This window comes from Aethalodelphis obliquidens, unplaced genomic scaffold, assembly GCF_003676395.1.
Source record: "Aethalodelphis obliquidens isolate GAN/ISIS:26980383/991018 unplaced genomic scaffold, ASM367639v1 scaffold8, whole genome shotgun sequence".
NCBI classification, from domain to species: Eukaryota; Metazoa; Chordata; class Mammalia; order Artiodactyla; family Delphinidae; genus Aethalodelphis; species Aethalodelphis obliquidens.
The window spans coordinates 17,894,949-17,919,531 of NW_020837952.1; the positions used below are offsets into that span (position 1 = coordinate 17,894,949).

The 24,583-nt window shown below is 41.0% G+C and overlaps 2 protein-coding genes across 4 annotated transcripts in view; one reads left to right on the forward strand and one right to left on the reverse strand.

Annotated features, from left to right (window-relative positions):
* RAB3IP (RAB3A interacting protein) overlaps window positions 1–24,583 on the forward strand; it is a 166,290-nt gene that overhangs the window by 34,025 nt on the left and 107,682 nt on the right. The window lies entirely within an intron of this gene.
* The window catches only part of BEST3 (bestrophin 3), a 41,404-nt gene that overhangs the window by 6,659 nt on the left and 10,162 nt on the right, over window positions 1–24,583 (reverse strand). The window contains exons 4-7 of one of the 2 annotated variants that reach the window (XM_027107019.1): window positions 17,648–17,802; window positions 15,891–16,229; window positions 12,862–12,942; window positions 11,925–12,076 (exon numbers count right to left, since the gene is read on the reverse strand). In XM_027107019.1, the coding sequence (XP_026962820.1) occupies window positions 11,925–12,076; window positions 12,862–12,942; window positions 15,891–16,229; window positions 17,648–17,802 (727 nt within the window). Of the gene's footprint in view, window positions 1–11,924; window positions 12,077–12,861; window positions 12,943–15,890; window positions 16,230–17,647; window positions 17,803–21,482; window positions 21,618–24,583 lie in introns of those variants that run through there. The other variant, XM_027107020.1, reaches the window with a different exon arrangement.

Here is a 24,583-nt window from a genome sequence, read left to right on the forward strand (position 1 = left end):
AGGAATTTAGGAAAATGATACTTAATACGATGAATTCTACTTCTCACATCAGATTTATTGTTTTCAAATTGTTTGTGTACTCAAAGTCAGGCGGCTGCCTTGGAGGAAGCCAGTAATTGCCAGAAAATCCGTCGGGGCAGAGGCACATGTGCAGGAGCCTTTATTCATGGACAAAGCAAAATGTACTCTTCAAACCCATTAGAGGCACACACTGTAATTTTTAACCTTCTGCACTACAGAATCACCGTCAAAGCTGTAGCCAGGGATTTATAAAATGAGTAAATTACCCTCATGCTAAGCTGGGAGGGGCGGGCTGAGTGTTGTGAGAAAACTCCAGTGGACAGAACGTTGTATCCACCCAGCAACACTCCCCGCCGAGCCCCTTCCCCCAGCGCCCTGCCCCACCGGCTAGGAAAGAGTTTCAAGCTGTGGAGCATCAGTGGAGGTTGTTGAGGCCAGAGAGCTGGACACCACCTACCCGCTGCCTCTCTGTTGCCTTTCTGATAGTTTGGACCAAGGATTATGGCAAATCTGGTTAAAGAACAAGCATATCTAGCCTCGCATTACCATTATTCTCACCTGGCCTCCATTGGCTGTCACAAAAAGAAATTGTGGCCCAAAGTTAAAGTCCCCACCTTTCCGTACTCTTGTATCCTATGAGAGTTTTGTTAGAAAAGGAAAGTAAGCCATCTATACCTCTGATACCACTTAGAAGGTGAAAACTAAGCACCAGTGGTGACCCCATGCCGGTAAATGAAAGAATCCCTGAGCAAGTTCTAAAATTATGAACTTAATGCACATTCATCTCCTTGGGAGTTTCCATCTCTCCTTTCCCTTCTGGTACATTAAGTGAAAATCAATGTTCCAAGAATACGTTTTTGTAGAAGTTAGTGATTCAGAATTTGAGATATTTTTGGCTGTTTATGGCACAAGCATGCAATAGTGTGTGTGTGTGTGCGTGTGTGCGTGTGTGTGCGTGTGTGTGTGTATATATAATCAGACTATGTTTTTTCTTGTAAAGTTAAAATATTTGAATATAGTTGGCTAAGAAGGGATTACTGAATAAAACATCCATCTAGAAATATATTTAACCACACTTTAATAAAGTCTTTGCTTGCTTGAAAATATATTTTGATATATTTGAAGTATTATATCACTAAGAATACTTCTGACTCTACTGTAAAATCCTAAATGCTTTGTGCACATTAAATACGTATATGTTTCACTGCAAAAAAAGTACTGTATTATTTCTACATATTCTTAGGACCGTGGGAATGAAGATAGATACGTAAAAGTCATTATTTCTGGGTATGTGGTTGTAGTTTCACAGAACCAAATAAATCTTAACTTCCTCAACCCCTAACCAGGAGGGACTCTTACAAAATTTTGAATATTACTCCTCTTTGTTAAGTGGATCCTTAATTCACATACCCATTCCTTAAGATCACTACCAACGTGAGGAAATTTTGACATATTTGAACCATGGCAGAAAGGCCAATAATACAACAGTGTTTTATGAACTGGACTGCAGTCAGCAGTTTAGGTTGCCAGGCTGAGAGCCTGCCTTTAGATTAGCAGGGCAGAGTGAGCACAGTCCCACGAAGACACCCCTCACGACACACTCAAGTGACCTATTTCATAAGCAGCTGCAGACTCTCTTCTCCAGAATTTGGAATCCTTTAGCTGTTATGGATGGATATTTCGTTAGGGTTTTTCCTATGCCTTTAAGGAATTATTGCTGTTTGGATTTCCAAGACAGGATTTAAAGGGAGTTATGAGACTTCAGGTCTTTAATTTCCATGTGTTCCATTCCTCAGAGCCTTAAAAATCTGTGCTAATGGATAATCCCAAGTATTTAAAAAATAATAAGAATTTTGGAGTGAACTCATGATATTATAATGTGAAGACAAGCATTCTACCTCAAGCTAGCTGTGGTAGGCTGGGCCGGGACCTCATTTAAAAAAAATTTATTTTCAGCAATGTTGGCTTGCATTTGAGCATTCTAGGTTTGTTTTGGTTAAGTGAGGTTTATCAAGCATAAGTGTCCACTGTTTCCCAAAGAAGACCTTTTTCATTTTAGGGCTTGTGCATGTTTTCCTGATAGGCAACTTCTGGACAACTCTTCTTCTGGCTGCTTATAGTGTTTTCTTAATCTTGGTTACTAGTGTCTCCATGGTTAAGCTAATGAAAAGATTCCTTAATTAAAATAGCAGATCAGAAAGCATTCTATATTATGACAAAGAACAAACTAAAGAGCTTCAACTGAAATTATCTCAGGTGTGGTAATGGGCACAGAGTTCAAATAGGAAAGATTCTTTTTCATTGTTCAGTTAATTCATAGGATGGTTTATTAAAGGGAGATTAGTAGTTTATTACAATAATTAACATGGTTTATTAAATGCTTAAGACAAGTATATCTATGAAAGCATTTCTATTCTGGGTGCTCAGTTCAGATTTTCAACTGGCCTTTTTTCATTCAAGGTGGTCATTCTGAAGCTGATTTTGTCTAATAGAGTGCTTTTTATTTATTTATTTTGGCCACACCATGTGGCACGTGGGATCTTAGTTCCCCCATCAGGGATTGAACCCATGCCAGCTGCAGTGGAAGGACGAAGTCCTAACCACTGGACCGCCAGGGAATTCCCTGAAGTTGATTTTTAACATGCCACATACAAAGATTGGGAGATGGAACTTCAGCATTGGTTTGGTGTTAGAAATGATAAAATGCTGTTTTGAAACAGAAGCTTTTGGTCTTAGATTCAACAGAGAAAGATGGGCTTTGTTAGTTATAACTTCCTTCGGATTAAGACATGATGATGCTTGGATGTGGTGAGAACATTGGTTCCTGCTTCACTAGCTGAACAGGCACCATCTCCCCATCGCCCTTTACAACATCCATCTTCAGCTCCCTCCCTCCAGCTCAGGCTCTGAGGCCTCCTCTCTCCCTGCCACCCCCGCCCCATGTCTTCTTTAGGCCCTTCTCTGTCAATTCCTCTGGCTCCTGTGTCTTCCCTCTCCTCCAGGGAGCTCCTTTCACTCTGCCTGTCCTTTTTTGTTCCTTTCTCAGAGCAACAAGAGTTATCAATTTATTTCTTTATTACATCTTGCTTCATCTTATAAAGGATTTGAGGTAGCTTATACAAATAAACACAATGCAATAATATGTAAAGTTAGGCTAAGATGATAGAGCTAGAATAAGGAACACTAACAAGATGAGACCAAAAGAAACATGCCAAAAAATCTCACAGACTGACTAAAGGTGGTCTACAACTTGGGTTTTCAGCTTTCAGCAGCCAAAATGAAAAGACCCTCCTCAATTATAAAATTCACAATCTGTAAGAGAAATAGTGTAAGAGTTAGCCAGAAGAGGCAAAACTTTCTTTTTTCCCACAGATGTCTGAGACAAATTTTCCCCTGTAGGACCTCTGATAAAAGGGATGCTAAGTCATACAGTGGACAGAACTACAGTAAATACCACAGGGAGTCTTAATGGGTCTGTCCAGACAAGACCGGGGCATAACGGTAAAGTGAAATTCAGTAGAGATGGTTAAAGTAATTCCAAGGATTGGTGGTAGGGTGGGGAGGGCAGGTTCCTCTTTCCCTCTAAACATGCTTAAGGTGTTCCCATCCTAAAATGTTATAAAACAAATAAAAAATATGACATTACCCTCGACTATGTCTCATTGGATACTGTCTGGTCTATTTCTTCCCCCCAGTCCAGACTTCTCAAAAAAATAGTACATGGATACTTAATGAGTTAAGGAATTATTGTGATTTTTTGGTCTTTTTTTTTTTTTTTTTAGGCATGAAAATGGTATTGTGCTTATATTTGCTTCACAATGGTTCCGTGGTGGGTACTGTAAAGGTGGGTGGGAAGATGGGTGACACCAGGTTGGCCATGACTTGATAGTTGAAAGTGGGTGATGGCTACGTGAGGTTCATTATAGTTTGTCCTCTACTTCTGTATATGTTTGAATTTTTCCATTATAGAATTATTTTGAAAACAGTTTTCGTTGGCAATCTTGATCTCCTTGCCTCCCAATTTAGCTTCTGCTCAGCACTCTCACTTAAGTCTCCAATGACCTTAAAATGCAAACTCCTATGGTGTTTTACAGACTTTATGTTGAAACTTCCACCCTCGGTCTCTATGACAGGGCATTCTCTGGGTTATTCTCCTGCACCTGTAGTGATCATTCCTGCTCTCTCTCAAGGACTCCTTTTCCTCTGACCACCCTTTAAGTGACAGTGTTCTACCCTTTGTATTTTGTCCTACTCACTTGACACAGTTCCTGGGTGCTCCCGCCCACTCTTTTTTTTGCGGTACGCGGGCCTCTCACTGTCGTGGCCTCTCCCGTTGCGGAGCACAGGCTCCAGACGCGCAGGCTCAGCGGCCATGGCTCACGGGCCCAGCCGCTCCGCGGCATGTGGGATCCTCCCGGACCGGGGCACGAACCCGTGTCCCCTGCATCGGCAGGCGGACTCTCAACCACTGCGCCACCAGGGAACCCCGCACCCACTCTTTAGGTTGTAACACACCCATGTACTGATAGCAGTCAAATGCATCCCCCTGCCTAGACTTTGTCTCTGTGCACCCTGCCCGCTGGCCGCCTCCATGTGAATTGCCCACAGATGGCTCAAAGGCAACCCACGCAAAAGGAAGCTCATCATCTTTCCCTTTCAGCAGCTCCTCCTTGCTACTCTCTATCATCCTTGGTTCATTACCAACCACCCCGTCATACTTCACTCCTTCTCCTTTCTCGAATCTGTCCCTTCTGCCATCTCCACTGTCCGCATCCCTGGAAGCGCCACCCTAGTCTGGCCCTTATCCTCTCCTGTCTGAACTATACTAAGGGCCTGCTCACTGGCTCTCTGGCTCTGGTCTTATCCCCAGGCATCCATCTTTCAGCCAGCTGCTAGGACAACCTGCCTAAAACACAAATGTGACCATGTCATTTAATAGCTTTGGAAAAAGGCTGAAACTCTTTACTCAGGCTGTAAAGTCCCCCATAATCCCCCCTTACCTCCCCCTCCAGATTCATTTCTTGGCTTTTCTGCTTGCATATCAAATTGTTACTCTAATAGAAGCACAGAGTAGAAAGACAGTTGCCAGGGGCTAGGAGGTTGGGGGAAATAGGGAGAAAATAGGTAAAAAGGTACAAACTTTCAGCTATAAGATGAATAGGGTTTGAGAAACTAATTAAAACATGGTGATTGTAGTTGATAACACTATTGCATAATTGGAATTTGCTAAAAGAGAACTTAAATGTTCTCACCAAAAAAAAAAAAAAAGATAAATATGTAAGGTGATGGATGTGTTAATTAACTAGATGGGGGAATCCTTTCACAATGTATACATATCAAATCACCACAATGTGTACTTTAATTATCTTATAATTTTATATGTCAACTATACCTCAAAAAAGCTGAAAATTTTAAAAATTGTCACTTTGAATACACTATCATTCCTTTCTGTCTTTGCTCATATGGCCTGGAATGTACCTTCTGCTGAATCCCCTCACTCTTGTGTGCTAGCTCTAAATTCATTCTTTTTTTTTGCGGTACGCGGGCCTCTCACTGCTGTGGCCTCTCCCGTCGCGGAGCACAGGCTCCGGACGTGCAGGCTCAGCGGCCATGGCTCACAGGCCCAGCCGCTCCGCGGCATGCAGTATCTTCCTGGACCGGGGCAGGAACCCGTGTCCCCTGCATCGACAGGTGGACTCTCAACCACTGCGCCACCAGGGAAGCCCCTAAATTCATTCTTAAAGATGCACATTAGACTCCCCAACTCTAAGGGCCTTCTTTGATTCACCAGACCCTGTGAAGTGTACCTTCATTGTGTTCCCATAAGACTCTCAGCGTTTCTCTATTGCTGCATTTACCACATTGTATTGTGACTTGTCTCCTCATTATGTCTGTGAACTTAAAAGGCGTGTTTTTTTGTTTGTTTGTTTTTGCCTGTCTGTAGCATCTGGCATAGAACCTACCATATACTAGGCCCTAAAAGAAAATATTGCCTGAATAAATGAATGAGTACGTTCCACATGTGAAGATACAAGGAAAAACGTGATAATTTAAATTTGCACTTGAGATAAAAATGAGAGGGGGGAATTACTTTATTTCAGTAATGTATATTTGGTAAATGTATAGAAAATAGGGCAATATTTTGGCCATGTTCCTGAATATAGAGAACAAAAGAATTGTCTCCAAGGAATTCCCTTTTTATATGGAAATGAGTAGTGTGCTGAATGTGAAAGAATGTAGGAGGCAGCGTAATTTCTCAGGTTGCCCTTGGATAGTACTTTTGCTCAGTTATTGAAGGGCATTGCCTCGGTTTTGGAATTTCTGGGTCATGGGAATTGTGATTACAAACCTGAAACATTGATATGAAAAGATGAGGCAAATCTGATTTCTGAATTAAATATGCTGGGAACATATGTTCTAAATAGAATAAGAAAATAAAAAAACTCATCCAGGAAAGGATTTTTCATGTGCATCAAGCAGCAAACACTGAAATGTTTGCATCCATACCACGTTGACACCTAGTCTTCATCCTAATGCAAAGAACTCATTGGCTCAGTCATCGTCAACCACCTGTGCTACAGTAATCCTTACTTCTACCTTCCCTTTTCCCTGAGCCTCTTTCAGATTGTTTACTTGGTATTGATGTCGTATTTGAGTGAACAATTCAATGCTTAGGGAATTAGCTTTTAAGATTTTAGAGGACATCTATTGTTTCTGCCAGCCCAGAAAACCATTCACCCTTCTCCTGGTAATAGCACCGTGATATTTCTTAAGGTATCATTTACTCCGTATGGCTGGTTGGGGCTGACCACACTCCTTGGTCCAAAGATGGATGCACGAACCAACCTTAGCTAATCAAAATATTGTGTCTTCCTGTTGATAGTTATTAGTTCAGGAATGGGCATGTTAGCCAAGCCCAGCCAATCATAATAAATCCAGTACTTTAGTTTTAAGAGTTAGAAAGGAGGTGTGCTCTTTCCATAGGATTTGCTGAGAAGATAGGTTGGACATCTGGAGCTGCTGGCTGCCATCTTGCCTTTCTGCTGTCAGGAGGGGAGAGCCTCCTGAAACCTGAGCCAGTGGAGAGAAAAGTAGAACTGAGGGACAGGGAGGGCAATGCGGGTCTTGGTGACATATCTGAGCCTCTGGATCCAGTCACACCCAAAGCTAGACTACTTTCTGAATGTGACCCAAGAAACCCCTTGTTGCTTAAGTTAGTTTGAGTTGGTTTTCTGTCATAGGCAACCAGAAACATCTTGTCTAATAGCACAATCATTGAAAGAATCGACACTGATGGATCAGAGGGCATTCCTGTGAATGCTGGCTTCCAAAAGCCTGAATTCCTGCAGTGACCTTTCCTGGACTGTGAGGCTCCCCTTTAGGGTCCTCATTCATGCAGAAAGTCAAGATCAAGTGAGCTTTTGCCTAGTTGTTTCTTTGATCAATTGGTTCTAGCAGAGTCCAGAAAAGCCTCCCCTAATAGACCCTGGCCTTTGCCTGTGCCTGGTCCATCCTGCTAGTAAATAGGCCATCTTAACTACAGGATTCTCTCTGACAACTGGTAACTTTTTGCTCCATTCTTTTTTTTTTTTAAAGTAGGTGATGAGTCTTTATTTATTTTTAAAAATCATAGACCTGTTTATTTTCACTAACATTTTGTGACTCTAGAACTAGAACATTTACTTCTTTTTTAAAAATTTATTTATTTATTTATTTTGGCTGCGTTGGGTCTTCATTGCAGTGCGCGGGCTTTTCATTGCAGTGGCTTCTCTTGTTGCAGAGTACGGGCTCTAGGCGTGCAGGCTTCAGTAGTTGTGGCACGCAGGCTCAGGAGTTGTGGCTCGTGGGCTCTAGAGCTCAGGCTCAGTAGTTGTGGCACACGGGCTTAGTTGCTCCGCAACATGTGGGATCTTTCCGGACCAGGGCTAGAACCTGTGTCCCCTACATTAGCAGGAGGATTCTTAACCACTGTGCCACCAGGGAAGTCCCTTCTTTCTTTTTAAATAATTTTTATTTTTTAGGCCGTGCCGTGCGCATGTGGGATCCTGGTTCCCTGACCGGGGATCAAACCCGTGCCCCCTGCATTGGAAACGTGGAGTCTCAACCACTGGCCCACCAGGGAAGTCCCTTTTGCTCCATTCTTAAACACCCTACCTCCTGGTTTCCTCTCAAGCATTTTATTTTCTTTCCCAAATTTCCAAGGTTAGTTTAATATGAAAAATAGCTTAGATTTGTTTAATCTTTCTGTGCCTCAGTTTGACATCCACAAATAAGAAATCTGTACTAGTTGATAATAATGCTCTACATTTATATCTAGAGTGTTTTTATGCTTACCATCTAGTTTAATCTTCCCAGTAATCATTTGGGTTATATATTTTCTCCAAGGTCTTGTAAATTCCTAATGCATGTTTCTGTATTTAGAAATAGGAGAAATATGTATTTTAGTTCTTTCTAAAGAACATGGACACTTGCAAAGGAATGTAAAATTATGATGATTAGGATGAATATGTAGATCAAGATAAAAATCTTGAGGACCAAAATAAATTATCATTTTAACCATCATGCAAAAACAATTCCATGGACATTAGAAATGGAGAACAAGTGGTACTTGCAGTCCAAATAGAGTCATTATGATGATTCCCCGGCCCTATCAATGGTGCTGGTCTCTTTTCTTTTACAAGGCAGATCTTCAGATACTTTGCATTAATTAATGACGTGAGTGGAGGGGAAGTTTAAAGCTTACTCAGTGATCTAAAAACAAACTCACAGAAAAACCTCTCCTATTAATTTTCAAAATTGAGAGGGTTGCCAGATATCCATGAAACTGCCACTGCAGAATATATTGGGTTGGTCAAAAAGTTCCTTTGGTTTTTAAATAAAAATAAAAGACACATTTTTCATTTTCACCAAGATCTTTATTGGACAACGTATTTACCCTTTTATTCCGCTACCTTCTGCCATTTTTCACGTAACTTCATAATTCCATCTTCCCCAAACTTTTTATCTTTTTGAGCATAGAACTGTTCCGGGTGCCTTTTACAGTCTTCCAGGGTATTGAAATTTTTTCCATTAAGAGAATTTTGTAAAGACCAAAATAAATGGAAATCCGAAGGTGCAATGTCTGGTGAATACGGTGGACGAATCAGAACTTCCCAGCCCAGCTGTAACAGTTTTTGCCTGGTCATCAAAGAAACATGCGGTCTTGCATTATCCTGATGGAAGATTATGCGTTTTCTGTTGACTAATTCCTGATGCTTTTTGTCGAGTGCCACTTTCAATTGGTCTAATTGGGAGCAGTACTTGTTGGAATTAATCATTTGGTTTTCCGGAAGGAGCTTATAATAGAGGGCTCCCTCCCCAATCCCACCATATACACAGCGTCACCTTCTTGGGATGAAGACCGGCCTTTGGTGTGGTTGTTGGTGGTTCATTTCACCTGCCCCACGATGTCTTCTGTTCCACATTATTGTACAGTATCCATTTTTCATCGCCCGTCACAATTTGTTTTAAAAATGGAACATTTTCGTTACATTTAAGTAGAGAATCACACACAGAAATACGGTCAAGAGGTTTTTTTCGCTTAACTTATGTGGGACCCAAACATCAAAGCGATTAACAACCAAGCTGGTGCAAATGATTTTCAACGCTTGATTTGGATATTTTGAGTATGTGGGCTATCTCCCGCGGGGTATAACATCGATTGCTCTCAGTTAGTGTCTCGATTTGATCGCTATCAACTTCAACTGGTTTACCCGACTGTGGAGCATCGTCCAGCGAGAAATCTCCAGCACGAAACTTCGCAAACCGCTTTTGACACGTTTGATCAGTCACAGCACCTTCTCCATACACTGCACAAATCTTTTTTTGCGTTTCAGTTACGTTTTTGCCTTTCTTGAAATAATAAAGCATAATATGCCGAAAATGCTGCTTTTTTCCTTCCATCTTCAATATTAAAATGGCTACACAAAATTTCACCAATTTCGGTATTTTTTAAACGCACACTGATATGACATCTCTCACAATACAACCTAACAAAATTGTTTTGAATGAGGACTAAAGACAACTAAGCGCTACTAGAGCCATCTTACGGAAAGAACCGAACGAACGTTTTTGCCAACCCAATATTACAAAAGGCTGAGAACGTTTTTGCCAACCCAATATTACAAAAGGCTGAGAAGTGCACAGCAGGAAATTACTGTTTATGGAGACTGAGCAGTCTGCTGGGGTAGGGATGAGTACCTTGGTCTGGAGGAGGTCCTGGACGGGAGGGCCCAGGCTTAGCAGACATCTAGAAGCCGAAGCAAGGAGTAGGCAACCTTCACCAAGCTGTGCTTTGAGGGCAGCAAGGTGAGTGTCCCGGCTCCTGCATCATCTCATTATTTGCCACAATTCCTGAGATTCCACTTTCAGTCATCTTTTTCTTTGGGTCTTGAAGAGGTTTCAGCCTCAGAGGTCATTTTGGAGGAGCACCCCAAACCATTATTTTTGAGGATTAGGAGACATTGAGCTAAAAATAAAGCCTTATAGGGATAAGTTTGAAGCTAGATATTCTCATACTAGTATTAAAAACAAGACAACAGGCCCAAAATAGAGTCACTTATGCTAAGCCCCATGTCACCAAATGGAGACATGGTTTCGGTTCTTCCAGAAATGGAATCTTAAACCAATCAATCAGGATTTGCCTGATCAGCACTGCTTAGGTAGTTTGCCTTCTAGACCCCTGCCATCTCCTATAGGAAAGTGACCTTGTAATAACCAACCCACTTCTTTGCCTGGTATAACAGCCTTTTTCCTGCCCCCTTCTGCCTACACAAGTCTTTCGCTTGTATGGCCCCTTGAAGCTCCTTTCTCTTTGCTAGATTGGATGCTGCCCAATTCATGAATTGTTGAATAAAGCAGTAAGATCTTTAAAATTTACTCAGTTGAATTTTGATTTTTAACAGTAGAGAAAGAGGAGGGCTGAACTGTTTTGGGGGAAGAGAAAGAAGGTCACAGGTGGCAACTTTAGACACGATCTCACTTCACAAATCTGCTTAGAACTGACCTCAGGGAAGAACGAACCATAGTTTTGCCGAAAAGTTGTAAGAAAAACTCCGTAGAAGTTTTTCTTTTTTCTGTAATTTTTTGGAGGGGCTCTTTTTACTTTTCTAAATTTGTCCATACTCTTCTCTTTAAGTTACTTGGAAACTGTAGCGTCTGCCTTCAGCAAATATACTTGAACTTCCCCCACATTCACACATTTCTCCAAAATCAGATACATTATCAGATTTAATAAAATTATTCAAGAACTGTGCATGATTTACTGCAGGCCTCAGCCCCTTTATTTAAAGCTCATAGTACATAGGGACAGATTGTTATGTTAAAACAACTGAACAGACACTGGCTTGTATACTAAACAAGTCAGTTTGATCAAAATATAATCTTAGAGAACACTTTTGATAAAATTTATCTTAAGGCTTGCTTGTCTCAGAATAGTCTAACACAGTGCCTACACATGGTATATACTCAACAAATACTTGTTAAGATGCATTTCATTATGATAGTCATAACTAAATAATAAACAACTGTATAATTAAAATAGTAAACTACTCTTCAAGTTGGAAGGAAAGACAGAGGATAGTTTCACAACTACTGGAAAATTTGCTGTGGTATAAAAGCAAGGTACAATGCAAATTACCTCAAAACACACATACACACACACCATATTTAAATCAGAAACTACAGTCTCTTTAATTTCTCACTCTCTTGGACATATTAATTATGTCTGAAAATTTGAAAAGGCTACCATTGTAAGATATTAATAATTGAGAGTTCTTATGAAAGTAACTTCAGGACCACATCACAAAAAGATCAGAACGGTGACTTCTCTTCTAAATATTGATGATTTTTAAAAATGCGCTTACCCCATTTCAACTGTTGACCCCAGAAATGAGGGTATGCAGTAGTCAGCAGCTGCCAGTGTATACGGTGGTCGAGCAGCAGAATCGTCCCAGTAAATGTCCTTCTTCATTTTGGGTAAGCTCATGTGCATTTCATCCACGGCTAAAAGGGAGACCTAAAATCATCATTATAGTGTTAGAATAATTCAGATGTGAATTGTATTTATAAAGAAAGAATAAGTTTAGTGGGTGCTGGGGTTTGGAATGGGATAGAACACAGTGTGAATGAGTGAATATACAAATGTCTCTAGTTCATATTTGCTTCAACCAGTGCTGCTACAGAGAGTTATACATGTCGTTCACTGCATAAGAGCACTTGGCAATGGGGATAAGTGGAGCCATAAAACTGTGTGGCTGCCACTTTATGTCATTGTTAATTTTTTTAGGTGGCAATAGGAAATAGATTAAAGAATGAATTAAAATATTGGTCTGTACTGAGATGGAAGTGGCTATGTAAAGTTAGTAAAGAAACCTACAAAGAAAACTGGCTTGAAATTGTATTTAAAAGGGACTAAATTGGGCTTCCCTGGTGGCGCAGTTGGTGAGAGTCCGCCTGCCGATGCAGGGGACACGGGTTCGTGCCCCGGTACGGGAAGATCCCACATGCCACAGAGCGGCTAGGCCCGTGAGCCATGACCGCTGAGCCTGCGCGTCCGGAGCCTGTGCTCCGCAATGGGAGAGGCCACAACAGTGAGAGGCCCACGTACCGCAAAAAAAAAAAAAAAAAAAAAAAAGGGACTAAATTTTACTGGAACTGAGATCCAGGACCCGTGACCTCGAAACAACATACTGAATAGCCAAACCTCTTTTGTTTGTGGCTAAAGCACTCAAGTTCAGGGGCCGGCATTCAGAGTCTGTTTAGATTATTAATGTTTGTAAAGGAAAGAAAAACTCCTCTAACCTGCAGATTTCTGTCAATGCACCAGTTAGTTTCAAAGTCATCATCATCTTCTCCAAAAGGGTTGATAAGTTGCTCAGCTACCTGCAATTGAGAACATAGAATAAGTCCACTGTGATGCTGTGAAGACTAAGAGTGAAGGTTGAAGAGGATTCCTGTTTCACTCTCTGCTTTCATGGGTCACCTTTCATAATAGGAAGCCTAGAGCGGAGTGGGTTGTTCTGCAGATGCAGATATTTATCAGCCAGTGAGAATGGACTCAGACCGTGAGTCATGCACCTGCAGAGTCTGCTCTCCAAAGACTCTGTCTATTCAGCTGGTGACAATGCAGGCCCCAACTAGGAGAAGCCATGGGCTGTTTAGGAGCCAAATGACTGATTCTCAGGTACAAATCAGCCAGCAAATATCAAAAAAGCATTGTGATAGGCACTGTGCTAGGCACTTTGAGGGGTACGTAGCCTGTGCTCTGAAAGAATTTACAAAGGGCCAGGTGATGAGATAAAATGTAAATGTGGGCAAGGTTAAAGAGCAAAGAAAGACTTCACAAAATAATACAAGGAGATTTCATAATTATTGGACATAACTGCTAAATGAATGAGTCACAGAGCTAGTAAGTCATAAAGCTGGAATTTTTCTTACTTAGTTTTACCTTAAAGGCTTTATGGCTATCTAGTAAGTTACTTTGAAGTTAAGTAACTTCTTATCATATATCTTCTAACAGTTGGTAAGTATTAGATGTTCTTACCATGTTCCTGAACTGAATACCTTTCTTGATGAGAGATTTATATGCCAAATATGTCTCACCTGTTAGTCTCTATTTTCATTAATTCCCTTTGATTTTTATTACCTGGACGTGTGTGTGTGTGTGTGTGTGTGTGTGTGTGTGTGTGTGTGTGTGTGGTTTTACCTTGGGCCTAGATGTAAAAAACTTACAAGTGTATAAAACAAAGGCACCATTGATTAGTTGAGTTCCTAGATTCTGAGACTATTTGGTAGAAAATCTACCTACTTTTTTTAGGATTTAAGTCTAACCACTACATCAAAATCACCTGGAGAGCTTTTAAAGAAAATTGATGCCTGGGTCCGCACCCCACCCCCCTCCGAGATTCTGATTTAATGGGTGTGAGGTTGAGCCCAGGCATCATTATTGAGTAGAGCTCCCAGGAGTTTTTGATGTGTGGCCATTGTTGACAACCACTGACTTAGAGAAGGACATCCCTTTGTTCTAAGGGACAGCCTGTGGCAGGGCCCATGCTCCTGGATCAGTCACAGCAATGTCCATTGTCAGAGTCCTTCATTGCAAGTTCCAAGGGGCTGTCTACCTTTCTTGTCGGGGGTTTTCCTTAAATTAAATGGGCCACTGGATGGGTCCTGAAAATATTTTTGTTACATCCAGAATTTCACTTTTATGGGATCCATCCTGCATATAGTATTAGAGTCTACATTTAACTACAAAAATGATATCCATGTTTCTGAATTGACTGTGTCACAAAAGTATCCTTTACTCACTTGGAGGCTCCATTTCCAGCAAACAACTGAGTAATACACCATTCATAAGATTAAGATGGGTTTTCACACTTTGAAAAGATTTATAAATATTAGAATTGTCAAGACAAAACTGTTTAGAAACTGAGATCCAGTCCACTGGGTGGGAAAACTCCCTTCTCTTAGGGTTACCTGTCTCTTAATAGGGCTAAGATTGTCTTTTCATATTTTGCCTTCAAAATATTTTATAAAGGAAAAGACTGTTAATATTTTAGAGAGCACTTCAGAAGGCAGGAACTGCTGGCTCTTCCTTCCAGGCTGGCTAAACATCTCATGTGGACACAAAGTGAAAAATAAAAAGCTCAGCACAACTCAGGGGAAAGGACAATAGAAGACCAGAGTGATTGAGTGTTTGGGCCAATTGTGGTGAGTTTGTGTTTATAGAAGTAGAGTCTACTTTTTTCTCTAATGGGAAATGAGAGCTATTAGTTTCTATTACTCTTTCTCTGTCTTAAATGGGTAAAAATAATTGAATCACTGTCATCTGGTTAAAACTGTTTTTGCCATTTGTAAAGGAAATGCCTTTACTCTTTGGAGGATAACTTGAAGTACCAACATATTTATTTTTCCTGGTTAAAATTCAAACCAATGAAAGTAAAGGCATCTGCAGAGAAAATGCTTCCACAACCTGGAAGGCCTCGACGATGCACTGTGGCAGTTTGGAAGGTCAAACATTTGAAATTCTATTTTATTAAAATTATCTTCAAACTGTCTTTAGATTTCAGTTAACTTAATGAAGCCATTGTCTTTGATCTTTTTCTGTCACATACAAAAGAGATGGAAGAATCAGGCCTCTGACACCTTTACATACATCTGGGGTTGGGGGAAGATGGTAGTGGGAACAAATAAAATTCTACACTGATGATTGGACTAGTTGTTTTCACTGCTCTGACCTGTTTTTAATTTCCTGGCAAACCAAATATTGTCATTAATCCTGGGGTTTCTGGTTTTGATTCCGATGAATTCCTTTGAATCTCAGTTCTGGTTTTGAAAATGGAATGCATTTAATGTCGTGGCACAGCTAGTGGGATTTCAGGGGATAGAAGCTAACTATCTACAGAGCTGAGCAGAACCAAGATAATAATATAATATTAATGCTTAAGTCTGAGATACAAGGCTTCTTATTTACTCTCTTTTACTCTGCTTAGTTGCTTGTTGTGGTATAAAGTATCAGTGCAGGTACACTCATTACTTTAATTACATTATTGTAATCCTAATGCGAGCACACAAAGACTTAAAACAATCAGTGGCCATAAAAGAGTAGCGTCTGCATAAATGAGCTGCTTCAAACCCCTACAGTACAGTACTCACCACATCCCTGCCACTTTAATGCCCGGTTGAAAAGTAATAACATCTCCGAGCTATTAAGTGTTAAATCTACCTTTGACTCACTCATGAATGAGTGATTCAGTAAGGGATCAGTGTGCAGGGTCTGGAACATGACAGAGATTACAGAGCAGGTCTCAGGCACTAAGACTTTTGGCTACCTTGAGCCATCCTGCATAGAAGAAGAATTGTAGGAGAGTAAAGATCGGAATGTAAAGATCTAAGTCATGCCCTGAGTAGCCTTTGGTGGGATCCAAAAACTGGCGTCCAATCAGGCACGCAAAGAAGAAGGTGTAGACAGCTAGCGTGACAACCTGAAACAGAGAGAAACCCGAGTGAGAGCACAGCGCTGGCTGCCCGAGAGAGACAGCATGCCAAAGTGGGCAAGTAGAAAGAAAAATCACGTGCCAAGTATTTGATACCTGGGTGTAGACCAGCGGAATCCCAACCCAGTCATAACCAAATAAGAGGCTGCACCAGGAGCGAAATCGGTTCATTTCCTAAGCCAGAAACAAATTAAACACGATTTACTAAGGTGATGGGTGTGGTAATAAATATTTACTGGGATTCAGAATATGGCCATGACTTTTAGGAATACACCTGTAAAATGATGAGAGAGACTTTGAAAGGCTAGAAACTGGTTCTGAAATCCACTCCAAAAGGAAAATTTTGAAAATGACAAGCTATCAACATAATTCAACAATGTGCAAAAGGGATTAAGTATAGTTGGACATTTAAAAAAATATTAAGATAAATCAGGACTATATAGAAATATCCCCTACTCTGTTGAATTCATAATTTCCAACATATATATTGGCCCCAAGTGGTGGTAGGAAGGCAGTGGTTAATATTTTAAATAAATCATTTCTAAATTATGTGGAGAGCAGATTATTTTTTGTTTCCTCAATTGCTTTTGAAAACATGCTTACTGTAGATCTTAGAAAAAAGAACTAAATACATCCTAAACCGTTCCCCCAACAAATGAAGACTTTAGAATGCTTCTATTGACAGAAAATCTATCCCTCTTTAAAGCAGGAAGGACTGGGATCCATTGATTTCTTTTTTCTCTATTGAACACAAGTTATTATTTAAGACTGTGAGAAAGAGTATACGTTAAATTGGGAGCTATTTTTTTTTTTTTTTTTTTTTGTGGTACGCGGGCCTCTCACCGTTGCGGCCTCTCCCGTTGCGGAGCACAGGCTCCAGACGCGCAGGCTCAGCGGCCATGGCTCACGGGCCCAGCCACTCTACGGCATGTGGGATCCTCCCAGACCGGGACACGAAGCCGTGTCCCCTGCATCGGCAGGCGGACTCTCAACCACTGCGCCACCAGGGAAGCCCGGGAGCTATTTTTAAATCATTCACTCCTTTTAGCCTAATCGAGGCAGGAGACTGTCATGACACAAATCTCTCTAGCCCTTCTATAAATTCGTTTCTCAAATGAATTCAGGATTATTTCATTTAATGAAAACATGGTTTTGTTTCCTGGAGCATCTGGAAAGCTGGGTTAACCTTGGGATATTCCTATTTTGGGGAACTGACTAGGGGGGATTATTTCTACTCCAGATTTGGTCTGGGATCCTGGAGCTAGGGATGGCAAATATGCCTTGAGGGTGCCAGATCCTTCCGAGCCCTGGCAGACATTGCTGATCAATCAAAGAACATTTTCTTACAGAGCCTATTACAAAGCCTACTTCTGTGTAAAACAGAGCCTCTAAGCAACCACCTGCAGTCAATCTGAGTTAAACTGTGTACTATTCTCCTCCTGCATTTGAGGGTTCTGATACTAGCCCAGTCTTTCTGGTTCCTTTGGAACCAGGATTGAACAAATTGGACTCGTCCAGGTCCAACCTATTGCATCCAGGTCCCTGTTGGTCTCTGATTAGCATCTTTTACTGACAGTTTACTATGTACTTACAGTCATCAATGATTGCAGATCAACACTGTCTCTGATTCTACCTTCCTTCCGGGCTTTAGCTGCAAGATTTCCAAACCAGATGAATGGAACCCAGTATTTCAGATGAGGAGATTTGAGGTGTTCAAATAATTTTCTTTCATCTGCTGTCATAAAACCTTTACACAAAATAAAAATAGCTAGATTATACAGACTTGGTTTAGCGCTAGTATATTACCCTATATATTTCAGTGTCTACTATGTGAGCAAATAATGGGGGATATTCAAGAAATATAAAATAAAGGTTCCTGTCTCAAGTAGTTTTTACTTGTATCAGAGATAAGGAATGTGTACTCACGAGCGCGCGTGCACACATGCACACACACACACAAGTTATATATCGGTATAGGAGGCAATGCATGTGAGCAATCCCTAACAGAGGCGGCCAGTAGGAAGTGAGGTGACATTAGATGTGGACTAGGACATCTGGGGAAGGTCTCTTCTTTAGGTTTTGGTTTATTCATCTAAAATTGGGAACAAGAATACTTAGAATTGTTTGGATTAAAAGAATAAAACGTGATAATGTATACAAAACACTTAGTACAGTGCCGAACATGTGAATCGCATAACATTTCATCCTGACCCCTCCTTTCAAACTCCTAATTAACCAGGACTTCTTCTTTGAAGCCTTCCTTGATTCCTTCCTTCTCCTTCCCCGGGGATTTCTCCCCTTCAAAGCTCCACCACGGTGCTTTCTCTTGCCTTGTATTATGATAATGTTAGACACAAATGTTTCCCCTGCTAAGACCCTTTGGAAGGGCAAAGAGCATATTATCTTCGTAGTCCCCACAGCATTTCACATATACTTTTTACAAATTTTATTATTTATTTTATTTTTGGCTGCATTGGGTCTTTGTTGCTGTGCGCGGGCTTTCTCTAGTTGCAGTGAGCGGGGACTACTCTTCATTGCGGTGCGCGGGCTTCTCATTGCAGTGGCTTCTCTTGCTGTGGAGCACGGGCTCTATGCACGCCAGCTTCAGTAGTTGTGGCACATGGGCTTCAGTAGGTGTGGCTCACAGGCTCTAGAGCACAGGCTCAGTAGCTGTGGCACATGGGCTTAGTTGCTCTGTGGCACGTGGGATCTTCCTGGACCAGGACTCGAACCCATGTTTCCTGCATTGGCAGGCGGATTCTTAACCACTGGGCCACCAGGCAAGTCCCATTCTTTCTAATGGCTGCATTCTAGTTAACTGTGTACAGTATTTTATATAAGTAGTTCTCTTTTGAATAGAGTTTTAAGTTGTTTTAATTGCTACTAAAAATAATGCTGCAGTGACTATCCTTGTACTTACCACCTTGACTTTTTTTTTTTAAGGATTATATAGGGGCATGAGGAATCATTTTCTTTTATTTATTTATTTATTTATTTTTTGGCTTCATCGGGTCAGTTGTGGTATGCGGGATCTTTCATTGTGGCACACAGGCTCAGTAGTTGCGGCGCAAGGGCTTAGTTGCCCCACGGCATGTGAGATCTTAGTTCCCTGACCAGGGATCGGACCCGTATCCCCTGCATTGGAAGGCAGATTCTTAACCACTGGACCACCAGGAAAGTCCCCCCACCTTGACTTTTTAAGTGGACTTTTAAATGTTCAGTATGATTTAGTATAAATGTTTTCTGAATTAAAGCTTGTTTCTAAAACTGATTTTTGTTAGATATGAATTTGAGTTACTTTTGATTGAGAAATGCAATCATTTGCTTATGAAATTCTAACACATTCAGATGAAAATCAACTTTTGCCCTAATGTGACACAGTTTGTATCCTTAACCATCTGTAATCGGTTTATGAATCTGGTTTTCCTGCTTAAAGTAATCCTCCCTCCTTACCATGCAGACTGAGTTTTATTTAAGAGGTGTTGCTATAACAGAGAAGAACTCAAAGGAGAAGTGAGATATGCCATTTTGAAAGTCACTGACCCATAGAGCTTTGGAGTTACCTAGATCCTTGATGTGATCCAGGCCAGTGCTTTGAGAATATGGTCCACAGGTCGTGGGTGTCTGAATCACTTGTGACACCTATTATATATGGAGAGGGCTAGGCTCTACCATCACCTGCTAAACCAGACTCAATAGGGCAGGAATTCTTGACCCAGTGTTGCACCTTTGCCTTATCCTGAGTGCCTTTTAGAAAATACCAGTGCCTTCACCTTATCCCTTGAGATTCTGATTCAGTTGGTCTAGAGTGAGGTCCAGGTGTAAGCATCCTTTTAATCTTCCTGGGTAATTTAATGAAATTGGGTCCAGGCATTTACATGTTTACCAAGCTCTGCAGGAAATTCTGACCTACAGCAATGTTCAAAAATCACTGCCCCACTGAATGAAGATTCTGTTTATTCAGTATTTGAAATAAACAGAGTAACAACTACAGAGCCAATATTTACCAACAAGAGGCTAGTTTTAGATAAAACTCAGGTTATTTATATTAGCTCTGAAGGGGTCTGCCCATGCCTGGGGAATTGGACTCTCTCTGGTGGTCAAAGAATGAGTCTGAGAATTCTTGTCTTGTTTCTCAGTGCATTTCAAAGTTGTTGCATGATCTAGATAATCTGTTTGGTTTTTTTTTAAGACTTGCAGAGTATGATTAAATCTGATGATAAGAAGTTAATAGATGAACTTGACCTGTCTTGGCTCTGTGCTTGAAGACTTGCAACCCTTCACCTTTTCCCTGGAAGACTATTCTCAGACATTTCATATCAATTGTCTAACAGTTATAGTCTTGGGATTCATAGTGCAGTTTCCAAAAATGCCTGCATTTATATACTGGCTGCAATCTCTGTCATTTGACCAAAGAATAACTTTACCTCTGGTTATTTTTTATTCAGGAATATGGATCAACTTATGCTGGCAAGTCCTTTCTTGGCTTCTTAGCAAAAAGCAAATATGCAGAGTGAGGGTTAATTTAATGCGAACCCCAAAGCGAGAGTTCGGTAACCTCCCCCCAGTCCCTGCCGTGTAGCACCCACTGATTGGAGAGGGACATGTAGAGCTAGGAAAGCAGGTGGGGGGGTTAAATGTTCAGCCCAAATTTATTGCGTACTTTACTAGGTGCTGTGAAAGATGAACTAGACATTATTGTATCCTCCAAGAGTGTACAGGCAGAATAATTTTTGTTATTTCCTGCAGGGTTACACATCTTATCCAAAGTAACCCCATCTTTGGAAATTGAGTTGTTGGTCCATTGAAAGGAAAGTCTAGATTGTTAATCAAATCAATTCAAAGAGCATTTGTTATTACATGGAATGTTATCCTCATCAGCGCCTCAGGCCATTTTAACCAGAGACTGATGATATATTCAGAATGTGGTCATTATCCTCATCTCTAAGGCTGTGTTAACCACAGTTATTGATTTGCTACAGTTTGGCTGCACCATCAGTTGGCTGGTCCTCACACTACCCTGTCTTCTTCACATGTCTGTCTTCATGCCACGCTCCCTCAGACCCTATCCACACCCTGACGTTGCTATTTTATTCAATATCTTGCCATTACATTTGCCTTGAATTTCTCTTGCTATCTTTTTTTCCTTCTGGTTTTCTGGCTAGTTCAGCTCTGCTCAGCAATTTTCATATTGCATATCCCGAAGAACCCTTTCTAATATTTCAAATAAGAGTAAAAAAAAAAAAAATATATATATATATATATATATACACACACACAAACACACACACACACATATATGTTTGTATTTACTTGTGTCTTGAATTGTGGCTTGATGGAGTAGGGTCTGCTACTTTAAGGCAAAATTTTATTGCCTTCAAACCGAAGGACCAGTTAAGTCCATTAATAAACAATATTCCGGTAATCGCAGATTCAGTTGAAACTGAGGCAGATGTCTTTTGCCTTTAAAGCAGAGTGCGTACATGAGGCTCTGTTAGGAGAAGAGTTAAAAGCTCTGCTTCTCAAAACTTTTAGGCAGGATGGGTTTATTGCCAGTTCTTTCTGAAAGAGAAAGTTGTGCATTCAGCATCTGAGCCCTTCTCAGAGATGACTTTTTCAGGCACATTGCAACAAGCCTGGCTCATTTTCCTCTCTGTACTTTCCAAATGAATGGAATGAAGCCACCAGATTCAACTGCAGCCATTCTTTAAATTCAGTGGTAGACATTTAGAAATCCCTGTCAACCGGGAAAATCAAAGTGAGGCAAAATGGGATTCAGAGAGAGATGGAATCACACTGTGAAGGCATTGTGGAGGGCAGTATTGAGATATATATATATTTTTTTAACCGTGAACTATAGTAAGATATATTTGTGGTTCCCAAAACAATTATTGGCTCTTCTGTGTGAGGTGCTCTCTGATATTTTCTGTTCTGTTCCATTCCATTCCATAAAAAATGCTGGCTCAAAGCCATTAAAATGATTTAAGAGCCCAATAATAAGTTACAACCCACAGTTTGAAAAGCTTGAAATAGGATATGGTTGATTAAAATCAGTTTCTGGGTTAGCAATGCTGAACGGAGACAGAGAAACTCCTCTATTTTCCTAATGAGTCAAACACGAGTGAAACATCTCTAGTCAGCCGTATTCCTGTCTCTAAGTTAGTATCCTGTTTGGTAGTTCACTGCCTTCTACACATGACGCACAGGAAATATCATTCACAAAATCAGTGCTCTTAACTCCTGGCCTGTCCAGGTGGCCCAGAATTCCATTTGCTTTGGGTAAATAGATCTGAGGCAATTTGCAGATAAAGTTGGAGGAGTTAATAGATGCACTGTGGTGCAGTGGTTCCTAGACTTTGCTGCACATTAGGATGGTCTGAGGAGCTTAAAAACTCCTGATGCCCAGGTTGCACCGTACACCTATTGAATCCTAATGTCTGGGGGTGGGAGCCACCATCAGTATTTTTAAAAGATCCCTAGCGACTCCATCTTGTAACAAAGTTTGGGAACAACTGCACCTAGTACAGAGTCACACAGCAAGCTGGCCATTTTAGCATCCTTGTTCTGGCTCAAACATAGTGCTTCTGGGGAGCTTGTTTAGAAGTGGATTTCTGGGTCCCAAGCCCCAGAGATTCAGATTTCATAGGCTGTCTGGGAACCTGCAATTTAAATAAACACCCTGATAATTCAATGAATGTGGTGGTCTACGATCATCCTTTGAGAAGCATTGATTGGCAAGCCATGATTTAACTCCTACAGAGCTGTGGTGAACCTTCAAACAGTGGGCGGAGACTGCCCATCCATGGCACTAATGCAAGGAGGTGTGTACTTTCTCTCCCATGAAGAGCCAGCGCGCATAGGTGAGTCAAGTTGCACTCACAAGACGACATTCAGTCTGTTCTGGGCTCATCACGTGAGACTATAGGGGTAACTGACTCAGCCTGTAAAAGTTCAGCCAACAGAGGAAAAACTGGCACAGCCATGAATACCACCATCCCCTTGATCATCTCTCCTGTAACACAGAGCAGTGAGAGATTTCAGAGACCAGGGAACCCCAGTAGCACAGAATGCATCAGGAAAAAGGTGAACAGCAGATCACATGGCAGAAAGTCAATATTATACAAAATCCATTCGATTTTACTTAGCGAGAGAAGATTAGAGATTAAATGATCTAAGTGTGGGGCTAGCCTTCCAGACAGTGCATCTAAAGTTAGAACTTTTATCTCAACAGTCACTTGACAATTGGGAGCTCGTTCGGTTGTATTTATGCCTGTTAACTGTATGTCACTCAGAATCCTGATGGGGTCTCCACAGGCTCTCTCTCGTCAGGGCAGAAGCTCAAGGAACTTCATGTTAAGATTCCAGGCCTTTAAGAAAACAAAACAGTGTCCTTTCCTTAAAATTTACTGTCTTTTAACCACTCTTACAGGCTACCAGGCACAGAAGGAAACTATTTTAGAGAAATAGAAATGCAATGGAGTGATGTGAAGTTCAGCTGTAAATATATTTATGCTTGTCTCTGAAAGTGATTCATAGAAGGAAACACTTGTAGTAATCTTTACTGATCCTCGAGGACAGGGACCTCGCTTTCAGCTGGGCTCCAGTGCTCAGCACAATGCCTAGCGTACCGTATACACTCAGTAAATCTTTGTTAAATGAGCAAAAGCATGACAGATTTAGTAACAGATTTAGTAACGTTTCTTTTAGAGGAATGCATATAATTTCCCATTTCCTTTTTTTGTGCTTCTGGTGAAGGATTTTGAAGGAAAATGTTTTCTTTCCTGATCACTGTGAAACCCCAGATAAAATGTTTTGATTCAGTCTCATACCATAACGTAAGCACCCAATTAAGGCCATCACTTAAGTTGGCAAAGATCTGGAATTGTGCACACGACTTGACTTAGAATGAGTGACATCTTCCAAGGCAGGTGATTGAAACGACTGGCATTTTCCAGGGCAGGCTTGTAGCCAAGAGGGAAAATAACAGAGACTCCTGGGTTACAGTTCCTCTGCGAAGTAACTGTTTGATAACAGACCAGTTCAGGGAATTTCCAGCAGAATACACATTATTTTGCATTCAGCTGTTACATTTCTATTTTCATGGGAGCATAAATAAAGAAATTTTAACTTGAGAAATGTAACCTGTAACATCAAAGCATATGTATTTCCCAGAATAATGTAACTTGAGTGTCCAGCTTAACAGCAAGGAATGTCAGGGACCGGCGGGTAAGTGACCTAGCTCACCAGCTGTAGTCAAGCAATGGCCAGATGCTTCAGAAGGAGGTGCTGACCTTCATTCTCTCCATCCTCTCACTGTTTTTGTCCTGCTAGTCCTGAATCTTTGTGACAGGGACCCTCCCTGAAGCAATACAAAGAGTTTGGAGGGCAACTCCCATTGCCTTAAAGCCCCCTGTTTCTCAGAGTGTGATCCAGGGACCCCCTTCCTCAAAGTCTCCAGGGGCTTGTTAAACACACTCATTCCTGGACCCCAGCCTAGACCTACTGAATCAGAATCTCTGGGGGTGGTG